Source organism: Sorex fumeus, unplaced genomic scaffold, assembly GCF_029834395.1.
Source record: "Sorex fumeus unplaced genomic scaffold, SorFum_2.1 ptg000044l, whole genome shotgun sequence".
In the NCBI taxonomy this organism is placed as follows: Eukaryota; Metazoa; Chordata; class Mammalia; order Eulipotyphla; family Soricidae; genus Sorex; species Sorex fumeus.
In genome coordinates this window covers 48,767,869-48,786,048 of record NW_026606101.1, presented here as the reverse complement: position 1 = coordinate 48,786,048, position 18,180 = coordinate 48,767,869, and the positions used below count along the sequence as shown (strand labels likewise).

The window sequence follows — 18,180 nt, the reverse complement described above, 5'->3', positions numbered from 1 at the left end:
CATTTCTTTAAAAAAAAAAAAATCCATGTGCTTTTAAGAGGTATTAGAAAATTTGGGGAACCAAAAAAGTAATTAATGAGAAATCTTTGCAGTTAAAATTATGGTATTATGCTTTAAATGTTCCTAAAGCATAACATTAAGTTTTACCATTATTTCAAAACTACATTATATTTAACTTTGATAAATCAAGATTTTTAAATCACATAACAACATCTCCATCATAACTACATGCGTCCAAACAAAGATATCTGAAAAAGCCAAAAGACTAACTTTGAAACATTTCTACCAACAGAGAAATATATAATGAAAAGACGCTGAGGTAATGTTTGTAGTACGTTTGTAATTTAGATTCTATTCTCAGCTATCGAATACATGTTAGTCTCACATGCAAGTCTCTCGTAATTAGAAGATATTTCCATGTCTCTTGCAATTTGCTGCAATTTGGTCAGAACTGGAAGGAATCAGTTAAGTGAAGTGAATCCGAGGGAGATCTGTCCCTGCCTACACCATGCCTGTGCAGGGAATATCCGGCTCCGCCCTTCCCAATTCTCTAGCAGCCTGTGGAAGGCGTATCCTAGGTCTCCAAAAGATGCTCTTTTAGAAGCTTTCTGGCAGTGGCCATGCAATACTTGCCCTCATCACTGTCTCACAGGGAACAAACACTGGACCCTTACACTGAACTCTGTCTGGAGTGGCTTGGCTGCCCCCGAACTCACTGTGCCAACGTTAATTTAATCCTAGCTCCAAATCACTTTTTTTCCTCCTAAAATGCACAAAGTTAACTGTGGTAGTAAGAAACCATAGAATCCTAAATTACTACCACATTGGGCTGGAGCAATAGCACAGCGGGTAGGGCGTTTGCTTTGCATGCGGCCAACCTGGGCTCAATTTCTCCGCCCCTCCCGGAGAGTCTGGCAAGCCACCGAGAGTATCTTGCCCGCATGGCAAAGCCTGGCAAGGTCCCCGTGATGTATTCGATGCCAAAAACTGTAACAACAAGTCTCCCAATTTGTTGTGAGATGTTACTGGTGCCCATTCGAGCAAATCTATGAACAAAGGGAGGACAGTGCTACAGTGCTACTACCACATTAGTGGCAGGCTCTGATATCAAAAGCCTTCCTGTGACCCTCACAAAAATCTAACAGGTATTCAGTAACAACAAAATTGTTCGGGACAACTTTCAAAGGGGAGGAAGAAAGAAACACTAAGCTGGTTCCCCCTGAAGCACCCTGGTGGTGGAGGTGGGTGGGGTGGGGCTAGGGGAGCCTGAGTGGTGACTTAGACTCACTCCCTGACAGCGCCAGAGGAAATGGGCAAGCAGCACAGAACCCCACCCTGCAGATTGAGTGGAGACACATCCTGGAAGGCTCAGCCAGTGCTAACCAGCTCGAAACCTCTCAGACAAGGCCTTGAGAGAGAGCATGTTGAGGATGTTTAATGGGCTCAAAGAAACAATGGCGCAGGGAGTCAATAAAGCAAAATTACGAAAGCAGAAAGGAGAAAACTACAATCAGGAGTGACAGAACTGGGGCTGGAGCCATAGTACAGTGGGTAGGGCACTTGCCTTGCATGCAGCGGAACAGGGTTTGATTCCCGACATCCCATAGGATCGGCTGAGCACTGCTAGGAGTAACTCACGAGTGCAGACCCAGGAGTAACTCACGAGGAACTCCTGAGATCACTCGGTGTGGCTCCCAAAACCAAAACCAAAACAAACAATAGAAGGAAGTGAAGGAACTAAAGGATTTGGTAAGTGAAATAAAATAATTCAATAGAAGGCGTTGGCAGCAAACTTAAGAGCAGTGAGTATAAAATCATAGGAAACCTCTACAAATCAAAGAAGACAGGAGTAGATCTCAAAATAAACAAACAGCATGAAAATCATCAGAATATCCAAGGAATGGGAAAGCGATTTCGATGAAGAACCATTAGTCAAAGATATCACAGCTGAGCCTGCCCACACGGCAGAGTCTGGCAAACTCCCCGTGGCGTACCCAATATGCCAAATACCAGTAACAATGATGGGTCTCATTCTCCTAAAGAGCCTTGAATATAATCTCAGGGCTAGGATGAAGGAGACATTACTGGGGCCTGCTCGAGGCAATCGATCACTGCTGAGAAATTCCCAGAGTTGAGGAGTGCAAACACTCATATTTAAGAGGCCCAAAGGATACCAGCCAAAAGAGAACCATATAAAACTATTTAGAGTCACATCACGATCAGAATGTAAGAAGCCAAAGGAAATGAGAGAATGTTGAAAGCAGCAAGACAAAAAATTACAAAGATGCTTCCTTAATAGTCACAGCAGATTTACCAAGTGAGACCCTACAGGCTGGAAAAAAATTGTATGATATAGTTGAGAAAAAAAAACTTGGCAAGATATAGTTAAACAAACAAACAAACAAAAAAAAAAAACCCACCTCAATGAAATGACTACTACAACAAGAATAATCTGTCCAGACTTGAAGGAACAATACAGAGCTTCATGGATAAGCAAACGGTCAGGAACGTCACAGCCTTGAAACAAACTTTGCAAAAAGCAATGAAGGGTCATCTTTAAGACAAGATGAATTTCGTGAACATACTTAACTTCTACTGAAAGAAGGCAAAAAACCCCTTCATGTCATTAATCTCACTCAATGTCAATGGCCTAAATGCACCAATCCAGAGACACAGAGTGGCAGGGTAGATCAGAGAAATAAAACCAACTTTCTGTTGCCTGCAAGACATACATTTGAATAGTCAAGACAAACCCAGATTCAAAGTTAAAAGCTGGAAAACAGTATTTCAAGCAAACAACTCTCTTAAAAAGGCTGGGCTAGCCATACTTATATCAAACAACACCAACTTAAAGTGACAGATATGATAACTTCTTAATGATCAAGGGATATGTACATCAGGAAGATCTCACACTCCCGAATACTTATGCACCTATAGAGGGACCATCAAAATATTTTAACCAGAAGGAAAAACACAACATTGACAATAACACAATAATAGTTGGAGAATTTCAAAACTTCTTTCTCACCCCTAAATAGATCAACCAGACAAAAACTCAAGAAAACGTTGGCCTTAAGGAAATAAGTGAAATAGATGAACTTTGCAAATACATTAAGACTCTTCATTCCCCCAAAAGTTAAATACACATTCTTCTCCAGTGCACACGGGACATTTTCCAAGATAAACCACTCATTGGGTCATAAAACATACCTCCATAAAATCAAGAGGAAAGAACTGTAACAACTATCCCCTAAGGCCATGAAACAATGAAGATGGAAGTAAACACACACACACACACACACACACACACACACACACACACACACGAAAAACTCAAACACTCAGAAATTAGCTCAATACTGAACAAACATGGGTCAAAGAGGATATGGGAGAGGAAATCAAGATTCCCAGAAACAAATGAGAATGAAGATTAAGATAAGAGTTACCAGAACAGATGGGACATAACAAAAGCAATGTTAAGAGTAAAGTTCATAGCAATTCAAGTTGTTCATTATGAAGAAAGAAATGGCCCACATAAATAACCTAACCACACAGCTTGAGCAGATAGGGGGATGGGGGGGGGAAGGAAATTAAAGCAAGCAGAAGGAAGGAAACAATACAATTTAGAGCTTACATTAATTAAGTGGAAATTAAAAACACAATCCAAAAGATCAACAGAACCAGGAGCTGGTTCTTTGGAAAAAATTAACACAATTGAAAAACTATTAGCAAGACTCACTAAGAAAGAGAGAAATCCCTAGTAAACCAAATGAGAAACAGAAGGAGAGATATGCCATGACAGATAACACAAACTCGAGGATCCTCAGGCGTTACTTTGAAAATGTTTATGCTAGGGAAAGGGAGAAGCTAGTAGAAAGGCTACATTTTTGGATTCCTGTAACCTCCCAAGGTTGAACCAAGAAGAAACAGAGCTCCTGTAGAGAAAATTACTACAAAGAAAATTGAAACAGTAATAAAAAATCTCACCCAATTGGAAAGTGTAAGTCCAGATGGTTTCACTAGTGAGTTCTTTCAAAACTTTAAAAAAGAACCTACTGCCAATGATTTTCATGCTTTCAGGAAATTGAAGAAAACTAGCTTCTATGAGGCAAACATTACCTTGGTACCTCAAGTAGACAGACATCACAAAAAAGGAAAACTATAGACCTATCTACCTGATGAGCACAGATGCAAAGAACCTCAACGAATATTAATAAAACGAATCCAACAATACATCAAAAGATCATTTCCCACAAGAAAGCAGGATCCATGCCGAAGATGCAAGGATGGTTTTATAAACAGAAGTTAATCAAAGTGATACACCATATTAGTACAAGGAAAAATAAAATCATATTATCATATCAATAGACAAAGAAAGCATTCAACAAGATCCAACACCCATGCATGACTAAAAACTCCCAATAAAATGGGAATTGAAGAAACGTAACATAGATAAAACCATTTACCACAAGCCCACAGCAAACACTGTGCTCAGTGGTGAAAAACTGAAAGCTTCCCTCAAGGATCTGGCACAAGGTGCCCATTCTCAACACTACTACTGGATATAGTACGGAAGTCTTTTAGCAATTACACAAGAAAGAGATGTAAAAGGCACTCAGACAGGAAAACAATTCAAACTCTATATGTGGACAACATGTTACTATATCTTGAAAATCTTAAAGACTCTACAAAGACGCTCTAGAGGAACAGGTATGTCCTAAAATGTGGTAGGCTACAAAATCAACATGCAGAAATCCATGCTTTTTCAATATGCAAGTAATGAATGGAAGGGAGAGAATTTATCTTTAAATTCCATTCATAATTTTGCCTCAGAAAATCAAGTATCTGGGTATCAGCTTAAGGAATAAGTAAAAAACTTACGCCAAATACATTTATAAAAATTTTTTAAAAAACAATAAATCACTACTAAAACAGAAGAGGATGTAAAGAAATAGAAACACATTCCCTGTTCATGGATTGGAAAAAAAAACACAACATTGTCAAAATATTTTTTTTTTCCTTTTTGGGTCACACCCAGCATTGCACAGGGGTCACTCCTGGCTCGTGCACTCAGAAATCACTTCTGGCGGTGCTCGGGGAACCATATGGGATGCTGGGAATCGAACCTGGGTTGGCTGAGTGCAAGGCAAATGCCCTACCCACTGTGCTATCACTCCAGTTCCCCAAAATGATATTCTTGTCCAATGTTTTATGCACATTCAAGGCAGTCCCTAGAAAAATATCCATAACATTTTTAAAGACGCAGATCAAGCACTCTTGAAATTCCTACAGAAACTAAAGCCATCCACTAGCCAAAGCAACTCTAAGAAAAAGACAGGAGGTTGCCTCTTTCTCTAACTCCAAACTGTATTATAAAGCAGTAATAACCAAAACAGCATGGTACAGGGGAGGAAGGGGGAAATTAGGATGGAGTGGATACTGGGAACGATGGTGGAGGAAAGTGAACACTCTGGAAAACAGGGAGGGGCTAGATTGCGCTATGAATGAAACACTATCATCAAAAGTGCTGTAAACCATGGTGTGTAAAATTTGAATAAGAGGGAGAATAGTGGATGGTCTCACTCATCTGTAGTACATAAATAATATCATGGAGTATCTAAAGATTTCACTATATAGTTCTTATAATTATAAAAATTAAATCCTGAAGCAGAATTTAAAACGAGTTAAGTTGAAAATCACAGCACACCTGTACAAGTCTGCTTCTGGCTGCTGGCATTCGATCACAGCTAAGAGAGAGTCCAAATTGGCAACTGTTTGTAATACTGCTGTTTCTGGAACTGCCACATGTGTCTGAGAACATAAAAAAAAGGATTAAATTGCAGTTTCAAGGTCCAACCCAAGAAACTATTTCAAATGTCTTTTACAGATAAAAATCCTGGCATGCTGTACTTGGGATCACTCAGCTTAAGAGTGTTACTGGAGGAGGAAGAAGAAAGTAAAGGTCAATGAACGATACAGCCCATGGGAACCACTTGCTTGTAAAATTTTTTTTTGTTACAGTTATTGCTACTCAAAATTGACTAGATCTGAAAACTGAAACATGTGTCCCCTCTAAATGAGTATTAAGATATTAAAATGTCCTGTTTTTCTTTAAAAATTTTTTTCTTTATATTTCCTTAATTGAAATAGCTAAATCATAAGAAATCATAAGAAACAGGCTGGAGCGATAGCACAGCGGTAGGGCGTTTGCCTTGCACGCAGCCAACATGGCCGACCCAAGTTCGATTCCTCCGCCCCTCTCGGAGAGCCCGGCAAGCTACCGAGAGTATCTCGCCCACAGGGCAGAGCCTGGCAAGCTCCCCATGACGTATTCGATATGCCAGACACAGTAACGACAAAGTCTCCAATGGAGACGTTACTGGGCCCACTTGAGCAAATCGATGATCAACGGGAGGACCTTACTTTACTTTACTTTCCTTAATTGAAATAGCTAAATCATAAGAAACTACCCTTGTGTTAGTTATTAAACCTCTATTTCTTTAAATATAAAAATTACCATTTCTTAAGAAACAAAACAAAACTGATTTTTAAGTTTTTGTTCACCAAAAGCTATCACTAAAATATATATATATATATATACACACACAAACCTTAAGGTTAGTTTCTCCATCCAAACTGGCAGTTGTAACATGGCATGAACCATCAAGTCGATCTGAGGACAAAAGCACCAAATCCGCAGGGAAAATTTCATCTTTGGCTATTCGAACAATATCACCCACCTAAGAATTATGAGGAAAAGAAAATACATATTTTTTTAAAGCAAGAACTTATTTTGAGTGGATACAAAGTGATTTATTAATATATTAATGTAGGTTCTTAATTTAAGTATTAATATTAATGTAGGTTCTTAATTTAAAACCATGGTAGAGCCTGGCAACCTCCCCGTGGCGTATTCGATTTGCCAAAAGCAGTAACAACAAGTCTCACAATGGAGACGTTACTGGTGCCCGCTCGAGCAAAATGATGAACAACGGAGGACAGTGTTACAGTGCTACAGTGCTTAATTTAAATATTTATTTAACATGGAATTCTCTGATACTAAAATATAATTGATATCTATAATTAGTACCAAGTCCATACCCGAATGTTTTTTGATCTCGTTTTTACAAGGCCACCACTTCGAACCACATACACAGGGGCTCCATTTACTTCATTATCTGAGTTATGTCGTAACCAATCTTCATAACCCTATCAAAGAAAACAAAGAATAAGTAGACTTTTCGGTATAATGAGCAGATACTTTTTTTAAAAGAGAGAACAACTAGTATTTCCATGAAGCATTTCACTTACCAATTTCACTTCAATTGGGCACGGGGAACCATATAAGATGCCAGGGATCAAGCTCGGGTTGGCAGGGGCAAGGCAATCAATCATCTTAACCAACATCCTCTCCAACTTCCACAGGCACGTGATTCTAATTCATCTTACATACTACTATTAGATCAATCTTTCCAAATATTATTTAAATGCACTACTCTGTTCAAAATTCCCTTAGGAACTTGTACTGCTTACAGCAAAAATATCTTCCAGTCTCCTTAATTTAGAATAAATTGATATTTCCACTAATATCTTTTAGTACTTTCATATACTGTGCCAGACAGTCAGATACATTCCCCAAAACAGGGTCTGCCTTTTCTTGCAGTTGGCCCTTTGCCTTAATTGCTGGATTCTTCATCATCTTCTTGGCCAACTGTCATTTTACTCTATCTGAATACTCATCTTTAATGCTTCCTTTAGGAACCTTGATACCATACAGATGAAGTGTTCCACTCTTTCTCGGAACATCTACAGTTCACCGACTCTTACCACTATTTTACTGAATTATTCTAATCAAGTTGGTATTTGCATTCATATTCCCTATTTCACGGGTTTCATAGCTCACAGAGGGTAAAGACTATCATGCACCAAAGTCCAGTACCCTGCCAACTAGAAGACTTGATATGTAACAGGTTGGGAAGAAGTAAATAAAAACATCGCCAGTTCATTCATATTAAAGTACAGATAACTGATAATAAAGTCTTTTTCTATTTTGATAAAAGTACAAAGGGCAGAAGCTGACTTAAGGGTGGGGCAGGGAAAAAGAAAAGAGCTGGAACTTGAAAACTCTGACATGACTGGTTCTAAAGATCCAAAATTGATCCCAGTGATTTCTACTAACGGAGATATAAACCTGAAAAGCAGGGCGAGAGAGGGAGAGTACAGGGTTGCGTACATGCAGCTCACTCTGATTTGATGGATCTGGAACCATAAGAGCAATCCCGAGAATGGAGCAGGAGTAAGCCCTGAACTTCACACCCTCCATGTGCCCACCTTCCCCCCAAAAAAACCCTGAAAAACACACTGATGTAATCCGTTTATTAAATGAATAAAACATTCTCTTATCAACAAGAAAACTCTTGAGTACTTAAGCTGTTTCTGAAAGAGGATTCAAGTTCTCTCTCTGTAAAACTAAAGTTAGTACCTAAATGCACACTTGGAACTAGTTGCAATAGCAAGAATAATGCAGGTTTGAGGCATAATCTTCATGCTTTCTACCATTAAATTTCATGAATTTTTGAAGGTGATGGATTTCCAATTATTGTTTTAGTAACATCTCATAGTATAAGGTGTCTTATTTCAAAATATAAATTTACCAGCACCTTTTCAACTCAGGGCATTACTTTCCAATTAATCCCAGCCCATATTTAGCCAAATAATATTCTGGGAGACAAAGACAAGAAGTACTGTAATATTTTGTATTGCTTTAAAAATGCTTAATATTTTTTATTAAAAACATTACTCTATTAAACAAAATCTTTTAATTCATTCATCTATTGAACAAATATTCACTGAAGGTCCAAAACATGCAGGTCCTCGTCCTGATGACTGTAAATAAACTGGTATATGAAACAAAGTCTCTGCCCCATACAGCTTAATTCTTGAATAAAAGGCATTAGCCAATTATCATTTATTCAAATTGGAACAAAGAGAAATACATGAGATGGGCGAAAAAAAGAAGGAAATGAGGGGCTGAGAGATAGCACAGCGGGTGGGGCGTTTGCCTTGCACGCGGCTGACCCGGGTTCGATTCCCAGCAGCCGATATGGTCCCCTGAGCACCGCCAGGAGTAACCCTAGCATCCCATGTGGTCCCCTGAGCACCGCCAGGAGTAACTCCTGAGTGCAGTGCCAGGAGTAACCTCTGTGCATCGCTGGGCGTGACCCAAAAAGCAAAAAAAAAAAAAAAAAAAGGAAATGAGAGTGAAGGTGAAGAGACCAAGAAAGACTAAAAACACTCAAGTGAAAAAAAGTACAAACAACACATGTGTGCTAGAGTTTGAGGAATTTTTCAGAATACGTAAGATCTGAAAACCCTCAATCTATAAATGCCACTTCAAGATCCAACACTAGATAAACAGCTGAAACTATACAAAAGAGGTCCAAGAAGGACCAGAGTGATAATAGAGCGGGTAGGGCATTTATCTTCCATGTGGTTGACCCAGGTTCAATCCCACTGCACCCCATACGGTCCCCCAAGCCCTGCCAGGAGTGATTCGTTAGCTCAGAGCCAAGAGTAAGCCCTAAGCACCACTGAGTGTGGCCGGCCCCCAAACAAAACAAAGGTCCATAGGATAAATATGTGTCCTTTGGTGATATAAAAATACAAATAGCCTCTATCCCTCTCAGAAAGACTGGCAAGCTACCGAGAGTATTCCGCCCGCACGGAAGAGCCTGGCAAGCTATCTGTTGTGTATTCGATATGCCAAAACCAGTAACTACAACTGGTCTCATAAATAACTTGGAGGGCTGGAGCGATAGCACAGTGGGTAGGGCGTTCGCCTTACAAGCGGCCAACATGGCCGACCCGAGTTCGATTCCTCCGCCCCTCTCGGAGAGCCCGGCAAGCTACCGAGAGTATTCGATATGCCAGACACAGTAACAACAAAGTCTCCAATGGAGACGTTACTGGGCCCGCTCGAGCAAATCGACGATCAACGGGAGGGCCTTTACCTTTACCTTTACCCAACAAAATATGCAGTTATAGAAAGTGACTTGAATGTTTATTGATTTATGCAAATGTGACTCTCCAAAGAATAATGAAGAAAACAAAATGAGACTAAGAACAGGGCTGGATCATAGAGGGGTTAAGGCTCTTGCCATGCTTATGGTCAACCCCAGTTTGAATCCCAGCACTGGACACGGGCCCGTGAACATGAAGCTAGGAGTATTCCCTGAATACCACCAGGTATGGCACAAAGACCAATTGTTCAATCAAAAACAAAACAAAACAAAACAAAAATACCATCTTACAACAATAGAATGGTTACCTCTGACATATGAGATGTATAGTGTAACCATTAATCCATACTCTTAACTTGTGGGGGAGGGGGGCTGTTTGGGCCACACCTGGTGGCGTTCAGCACTTACTCCTCACTCTGTGCTCTGGGATCACTCCTGCAGGGCCTCAGGGGACCATATGGGGTACCAAGAGTCAACACAGGTCAGGCAATGCATGGCAAATGCCCTACCCACCGTACTATCACTCAGTCCTCTTCTTAACTTTTTTGTGTAATATATTTCATTTCAGAATTATGAAATGTTTGTCAATTTCATTTCCATGTCAATTTAAAAATTATCCCTAAATCTTATATATTTGAAGTTTGGCACAGTGAAAACAAGAAATTTCAATTAACTCTCTTTCAGAAGTAGTAGCGATAACACTTTGCATAAAAAAAAAAAAACACACAGAAAGTTATAAAGAAGGCACTGTACAATATTTATTCACAAATTTTCATGTAGAAGTATATTTTCCACTCTCGATGTAAACTATATTTCTTTTGAATTGTATTTATAATCTGTTTCATATAAAAATTGGTTTGTACACATATAATGCTTATTTTGAGGTACTTCCTGTCAAGAATTCCTGTACTCCCTTATCTTTACAATGGTAATCATTCTGAGTTACCAGGTACCCAAATTACAGGGTGGCTTAAATTTACCATATGCAGGATCACAAAATTTGCTTCTTTCTTACGTAAATTATTCTTATGACAATATTGTTACTTTAGAGTAGAACTATTTAGCAACTTCTGAATGACTTTCAAGAAAATAACAAAATAACATTTCATACCTGCTTTATGGCAGTAACTGTTATCACAAAGAATAACGGAAGTCCACTGGTAATTGGGCTGGTAGGTGTATCTATCATAAGCTAAGTTAAAAACAAGAATAAAGAATATGTTCTTATATTGTACACCTTACATTATGAATATCCAAAATATACATACTGGAAATTCTGAGAACAGTATTCAAACTATGCATCCCAGTTCAGAGTAAAACATAATAGGAAAAAAAAAGTATTACGCAGTGAAAATATAGCTTAATTCGTAGTTTAATCTCATTTTGTCGGCTATTACACTATAGTAGATAGAATGTTATTGACTGCATACCCACAAACATTGCTACAGCAGATGTGCTCTGCATTTTCTCTTTTTTTTCTCTGGCAGGGGTGGTGAGGAGGAGCAGTGTTGGGGACTACACCCAGAAATGCTCAAGTCTTACTCTTGTCTCTGTGTTCAGGATTCCGGGGACCATATGGGTACTGAGAGTTGAACCCAGCAGGCCCTGGTCCTGCCTGCTTCACTATCGCTCCCCTCCTTCACTCTGCCTTTTTTAACAAGAATATAGAAGGCCTTCTTTCTGTATTTGCCGAGCAATGGAGCTGCTCAGAATTTCAATTCATATTTGGCCATGCTGATAAATGCTGAAAAGGGTCTTTTCCACAAGTGACTTTGTTACATATAGTAAAGTCAGAGAGGTACAGCTGTGAAAATGATGCTAGTATTGCGAAGTCAGTGAGCTTCAACCACCTACCCACAGACTGGTGCCAGTCCAGGGGCTGAAAGACTGGAAGCCCTGGGTCCACAGGATGAGCCCTAAATGCCCATCCATGGATGGGTATGCAAAACAGGCGCTCGTCTGCAGGTATAAAAGGACTGATGAACGCTAGACTAGCATTCTATAAACTAGCATCCTCATACAGCTGAGATTATAATAAACTGCTACAGAAACAAATGGTTGTGATTATGTTTGGTTAGGCAGAGAAGGAATCTAACTGATTTATTAACGTCTGTTTACTCTGAATAGGTCAAACAAGTTTGTTCTATTCCAGGTAAGTTGAATTCCTGATCGAAGCTTTTAAATTCACAAAAAGGTGTGTTAGGTGGACCTGGTTAGTACAAATTTCTTACTTTTCAGAGAATACCAAACTGACATCCAGTAGATAGAAAATCAGACGTTCCTTCTCTGTCTAAAAAATAGTTTCCCTTTTTACCAGTAAATACTTCCTCAAAGTATTTTTATGTAAATGTTTTATTGGACTTGAGGCTTCATGGTTCTTATCGTATTAATATTAATAATTTGGATACAAAGTCATTACACCTTCACCAATACTGAAATACTTTAAAATACTTTAAAAGTGATAACTTCCTTTTCTTTTCATTTAAAAAACCTGTTCCTAGTGAGAGAAAAATTCAATTTACACAAGAAATTTGATGCTAGGACTAGAGATAAAGCTCTGCTCTGAGTCCATCCCTGGTACCATGTGGCACCCTGAGTTGCCAGGCACTGCCCTGGGGTCCCCAGCAGGGGACCATAACAATCAACACCAAGAAACAAACAAAAAGGTACCACAGAAAACAACCTCTTTCAAAAAAAATGATAACTATGATGACTACGTTTTTATTAAATAAATGTTACTGTTGGAGAATCCCTGGCAGAACTCCAGGTTGTCAGGGTCACACCTAGTAATTCATACTCAAAAAGTCTGATTTGGTGCCAGGGACAAGTCTGGGGCCCCACACAGGCCAAGCCTGTGCCTGGTCACATGAGCCATACTCCTGGCTGCTGAAATCAGGATTTTGAACTCTTGACTTATTCAAGAATACCTAAGCTCTTTCTCTTGGTATTTTGATGTTAGGGAAAAAAACATAAGGTAAAAATTAGAAATGTTGGGGCTGGAGAGATAGCACAGAGGGTAGGGCGTTTGCCTTGCACATGGTTGACCCGGGTTCGATTCCCAGTATCCCATATGGTCCCCTGAGCACCGCCAGGGGTGACTCCTGAGTGCAGAGCCAGAAGTAACCCCTGTGTATCGCCAGCTGTGACCCAAAAAGCAAATAAATAAATAAATAAATAAATTAGAAATGTCAAGCAGATTACTATCGGTTCATAGTTTAGCTAAGAAGTAATTGATATACGATGTCAAAATTTATACTCCAGTAAATTTTTTAAATTTGAGAAGAAAAAATTTAAGTAATAGCTTAATTAAAAGCTAAAGAAATATTTTACTTGCAAGGCCTTTGAAAAATAATGTTACTTTTTTGGGCTTCGATTTTGGTTATCAGCCAATACTGAAAGTAATCAGCAATAGTGAAATAGTGAAATCAGTAAGCAGACAAAATGTAACTAACATTAGAATTCATATGCAGTACTTTAGAAATACAGGTGAGGCTGGCAGTTTAAACTGTTTTCCACTCAATTCAGTGGGGAAGCTCTGAAAAAAAGTTCCATAGCTGAGTGATTTAGAATGCAATAGAACTTGTAAACTTACCTGAACCAAAAATATAATAAGAAAATAAAAGTTTGCCACTCTTCTGAATTGTTCAAATAAATTTTTTGGAACAAAATTCCACACAGTATACTAAAAAGAGAGAGAGAGAGATAAAAATGAATAGTTAAAGATAATATATAATGAATAATTATAGTAAGAAAAAATTATATTTGTTAAACCCTTAGACAAATTCATATAAACCCAAATCATACTTTGTAGTATTTTGTGTTTATTAAGTAACAAATTTACACAATCCTTGCTGCCTGAGTTTCAGGTTTCATATCCTACTCTTTTTTTCTTTCTCCTATAATTGAATCATAGAAGATTCAAATTATAATTCAAATGATAATTATACTAAATTATACAGTATTTAGAACAACTTTTTAAGTGAGATTAAACTAGAAACTATTAATTTTGCTGCTGAGTTCTGAAATTTCATATAAATTGGAGATAGCAATCTAAAGCATTTTAACCATTCATTTTGGACATCATTTATACAAACCAGATTTATGCTGAAGATAATCACAAGTCAACAAAAATGCTGATACAAATATATTTTATATACTATATATCTGTTAGAGGGGCTGGAGCGATAGCACAGCGGTAGGGCGTTTGCCTTGAATGCAGCCGGCCTGGCTGAGCCGGGTTTGATTCCTCCGCCCCTCTCAGAGAGCCTAGCAAGCTACCGAGAGTACCTCGCCTACAAGGCAAAGCCTGGCAAGCTACCTGTGACTTATTCAACATGCCAAACATAGTAACAACAAGTCTCAAAATGGAGACGTTACTGAGCCCGCTTGAGCAAATCCATAAACAATGGGAGGACAGTGACAGTGATATCTGTTAGAAACAGTATAATTATGATTTTTTTTAACTATGGAAAATGGAAAAATAATCTAAAATATGATAAAAAGGTTAAAATAAAAATCTTTAGCTAAGTGATTACCAGTATAGCCACTAAGAAAAATGCCCTGAAGGACATGAACTATGTCCAAATATTAATTTTTAAAGTTAGAGAGCAGAGCAAAATGGTTAAGAACAGATGATAAGGGGTTAACTGCTGTGAGCTAAATCCTAATCCGAGGTCACTGAATAACCTTGGATTTAATCCTGCTGCCCCATTTTCTAGCTTTTATAGAAGCACTGAAGACAAACCTGGCTCATATGAACTGCCACCTCTGGCTTTTGTTATTTTAGTAAATAGCCCATAACCCTATACTGCTGGTTTCTAGGTGCAGAGCAATATAGTATATATTTCACTCATATCACTTCTGCTCACAACTTCATATATAAAAAATAAAGGACTTTATAATAGTCTTACTTCACCATTGCATAGTGTCTCACTGAACTGCAAAATACCTTAGTCTAGAAACACTGTCTGGTTTACCGCTCTATCTCCAGTACTTATACTACTACTACAGCTGAGGCTCAAACCTTTAGCAAAAGAACTAAATGAACGAATAAAATAGCAATGACAAAAATTTTCGGATAATTACCGGGGTTATCAGGCAATGATGTGTCAACAGCTCTGATCACTTAAAAAGATTTAAAGAGGTAGTTTACTTAATTATCTCTGGGGCCATGCCAGATGGTTCAATATTGTGAATTAAAAAAATATATATTTACTCTATTTAAACTTTTCTTATTTTTTAATTTTGGGTGATACCCGGCTGTGTTCAGGGTTTACTCCTGGCTCTATACTTGGGGGTTACCCCTGGCAGGCTCAGGTGACCATAATGGGATGCTGGGGATCAAACCCTTGTCAGCCGCATTCAAGGTAAGCATTCTATCCACTATACTATCACTCCAGTCCTCAGAAGCAACTTCTGAGCACCGAGCAGGTGTGCCTCTAAAGCCATAAAATTACTGCTTCATAACCAGTTTGAGACCTGAAATAGCCTTTCTCATACGAAAGATTTTATAAACAGGCTTAGGATATCAGAAGGGTCTACAAAAGTCTATTTGGCCCAAAGGGAGAAAGGTCAGACTATATTTTCAGTTCTAATCTGAGATACCTAAAACCTGTGTTTGATTTTCTCGAGGTAAAGGCAGCAGCAGTAGCAGCAGCAACAGGATCTGGGAATGGAAATTATGTCTGGGACTTCCTGGAGCCAAAAGAAGTTGCACCTCCACGTTTGCATACCAAATCAACCAACCCCCCCGCCCCCACCAGCTGATCTTAACTTGAGGAAAGGTAAGTCAGAAGACTAAGATTAACGTACGACTTTCTCAATTTCCAAACCAAACTTAAAACTTTGTAAGAATTAAGTTGGCAAGATACTAAGTTCAGACCAGTCTATTTAAATCATAACAATGACAATATATTTTGTCTACCAGAATCTTGACAAGAACACCTAGATAAACTGGCAGGAAGGTAAGTAGTTTCAAGGTATTTTCTTTGAGAAGTTCAATAACACAGTGGGGAGCTCAGGAAAAAAATGAAAGACTTCTTGTCAAAACTAGTTTATAAACGTTAGGAATTGTTCACCAATTTTCTGAAATACAATCTCGCAGCAGACTGTGTAAGTATAGACTTTGTGCTTTCTTAGGTGAATATGTAGGATGGTGCTAGTGTTTGCTGTAATAATATTAAGCACTAAAATGTGTCTAAGGAAAGCAGTTTATTGTTATAAAATCATTTTAACTCTGTGTAATGATCAAGGCAAATGAATTAAAATCGTGATTTCCTGGGGCCAAGGACTGGCAACAGAGTTAAACTGCCACAAGTTCAAGGCCAGGCACCACCCTCAAAAATAAAGTGTCATTTTCCCATAGTTACATAGAACTTTTCTGTAGTTACACAGCATCATGCAGTGCTAGGTGCTGAGCATTCCTGGGCATGAGCTCTGAGCACAGAGCAAGGAACAGCCACCCTGAGAACTAGCCGGTGTGCTCTCTTGCAAAACATAGTACCCAAAAGAAGAGAGAGAGAACAAGGGCGAATTCCCTGGCACAGAGGCAGGGTGGGACGGGGGGATGGGGGTGGGGGGGATGCTGGGACCCGTGGTGGTGGAGGGTGGGCACTGGTGGAGGGATGGGTACTTGATCATTGTATAATTGAAACCCAAGCACACACAAAAATTTATAAGTCTATAACTGTACCTCATGGTGTTTCACTAATAAAAAAAAAGAGAAAAAAAAGAACTAGCCGGTGTGACGAAAAAAAAAAAAAAGAAAATTTAAGAAAGAAAAGTAGAAAAGAAAAAAAAAAGAAATTTAAGTTTAAGATAAGTTTAATTTCTTTTAAAGAGTAAAAGAAATTTAAATTTAAGAAAAACAAAGAAATTCAAGTTTAAGATAAGGTACTTACTATGGTAACTGGTAAAGTAAACAAAGGCATGTCAACTATATACAATGAGAAAGATACCTGCATTTTAAGAGGAATCAAAAAAGTGTAATAATAGGGGCTGGAGCAATAGCACAGTGGGTAGGGCGTTTGCCTTGGGTTCGATTCCCAGCATCCCATATGATCCCCCAAGCACCGCCAGGAGTGATTCCTGGGTGCAAAGCCAGGAGTAACCCCTGAGCATCGCCGGGTGCGACCCAAAAAGCAAAAAAAAAAAAAAAAAAAAAGTATAATAATAAATAATTGATTTGCTCGAGCGGGCCCAGTAACGTCTCCATTGGAGACTTTGTTGTTACTGTGTCTGGCATATCCAATACTCTCCGAGAGGGGCGGAGGAATCGAACTCGGGTCGGCCATGTTGGCTGCGTGCAAGGCGAACGCCCTACCCGCAGTGCTATCGCTCAATAGGTAAGAACAAAAGATCAAGAGCTGTTCAAAGATAAAAATAAATGAATATAATCATAAGGGAAAATTTTATGATTTAAAAACTTAATTAAAAGTGACATATTGACATAGGTTTTTAAAAGAAACATTTAACAGGTGGAAAATAGGAAGTGAAATAAGAGAGAACATTTCGGAAGGTGGGCTAGCATAACAAGGCAGAAAGAGAGGAGCAAAGTTTAGCACAGTTTTGTAGGACTAAGATAATGAAGTATGAAAGCAGACAGAAGAAGAAAATAAGAAGTACACCTCCTTTATAAAAAGGCAAAAATTTGACACTGTCTAGAAATATGTATCTGTCTATACTCTTGAAAATTATGATCAAAAACATGAATTCTACAAAAGACAAAATCTATAATCTCTGTAAAAAATTTATATTTTCAAAACTGTGGCTATCTACATAAAACTATGGCAAATGAAGAGTATAAAAAATGAACTTATGAAACAGCAGGTTAGAGATGATTTAGAAAGTTTAAGAAAGCAATAGTAAAAGAAAGAAAAGTGAAGGGGCCAGAAAGGAAACAGGGCTTAAGGACGTGGCCAACCCTTTTGACTGCCAGTACCTGGATATGGTCCCAGAGACCCTGAGAACTACAGATATGGCCTGGGTAATTCCAGGCATCACTGGCCCCTCACAGGACCACATCCTTGGGCCTTCACGATGAACCACCAGCTAGCCTGGCTGGCTGAGAGCCACAGGACAGGGCCATGAGCTTCCTGCGCACCACTCAGAACATGCCACACTCACCATAATTCAAGAGTTCTTCTAATGTTAGTAGATTCTG

General features: G+C 38.7%; 1 protein-coding gene across 5 annotated transcripts in view; it reads right to left on the bottom strand.

The window, feature by feature from the left end:
* Positions 1-18,180, bottom strand: part of ATP11B (ATPase phospholipid transporting 11B (putative)) — a 121,400-nt gene that overhangs the window by 78,374 nt on the left and 24,846 nt on the right. For all 5 annotated transcript variants that reach the window (XM_056121109.1, XM_056121108.1, XM_056121107.1 and 2 more), the window contains exons 3-7: positions 13,612-13,701; positions 11,131-11,211; positions 7,102-7,209; positions 6,612-6,740; positions 5,708-5,811 (exon numbers count right to left, since the gene is read on the bottom strand). In XM_056121109.1, the coding sequence (XP_055977084.1) occupies positions 5,708-5,811; positions 6,612-6,740; positions 7,102-7,209; positions 11,131-11,211; positions 13,612-13,701 (512 nt within the window). The remainder of the gene's footprint in view (positions 1-5,707; positions 5,812-6,611; positions 6,741-7,101; positions 7,210-11,130; positions 11,212-13,611; positions 13,702-18,180) is intronic.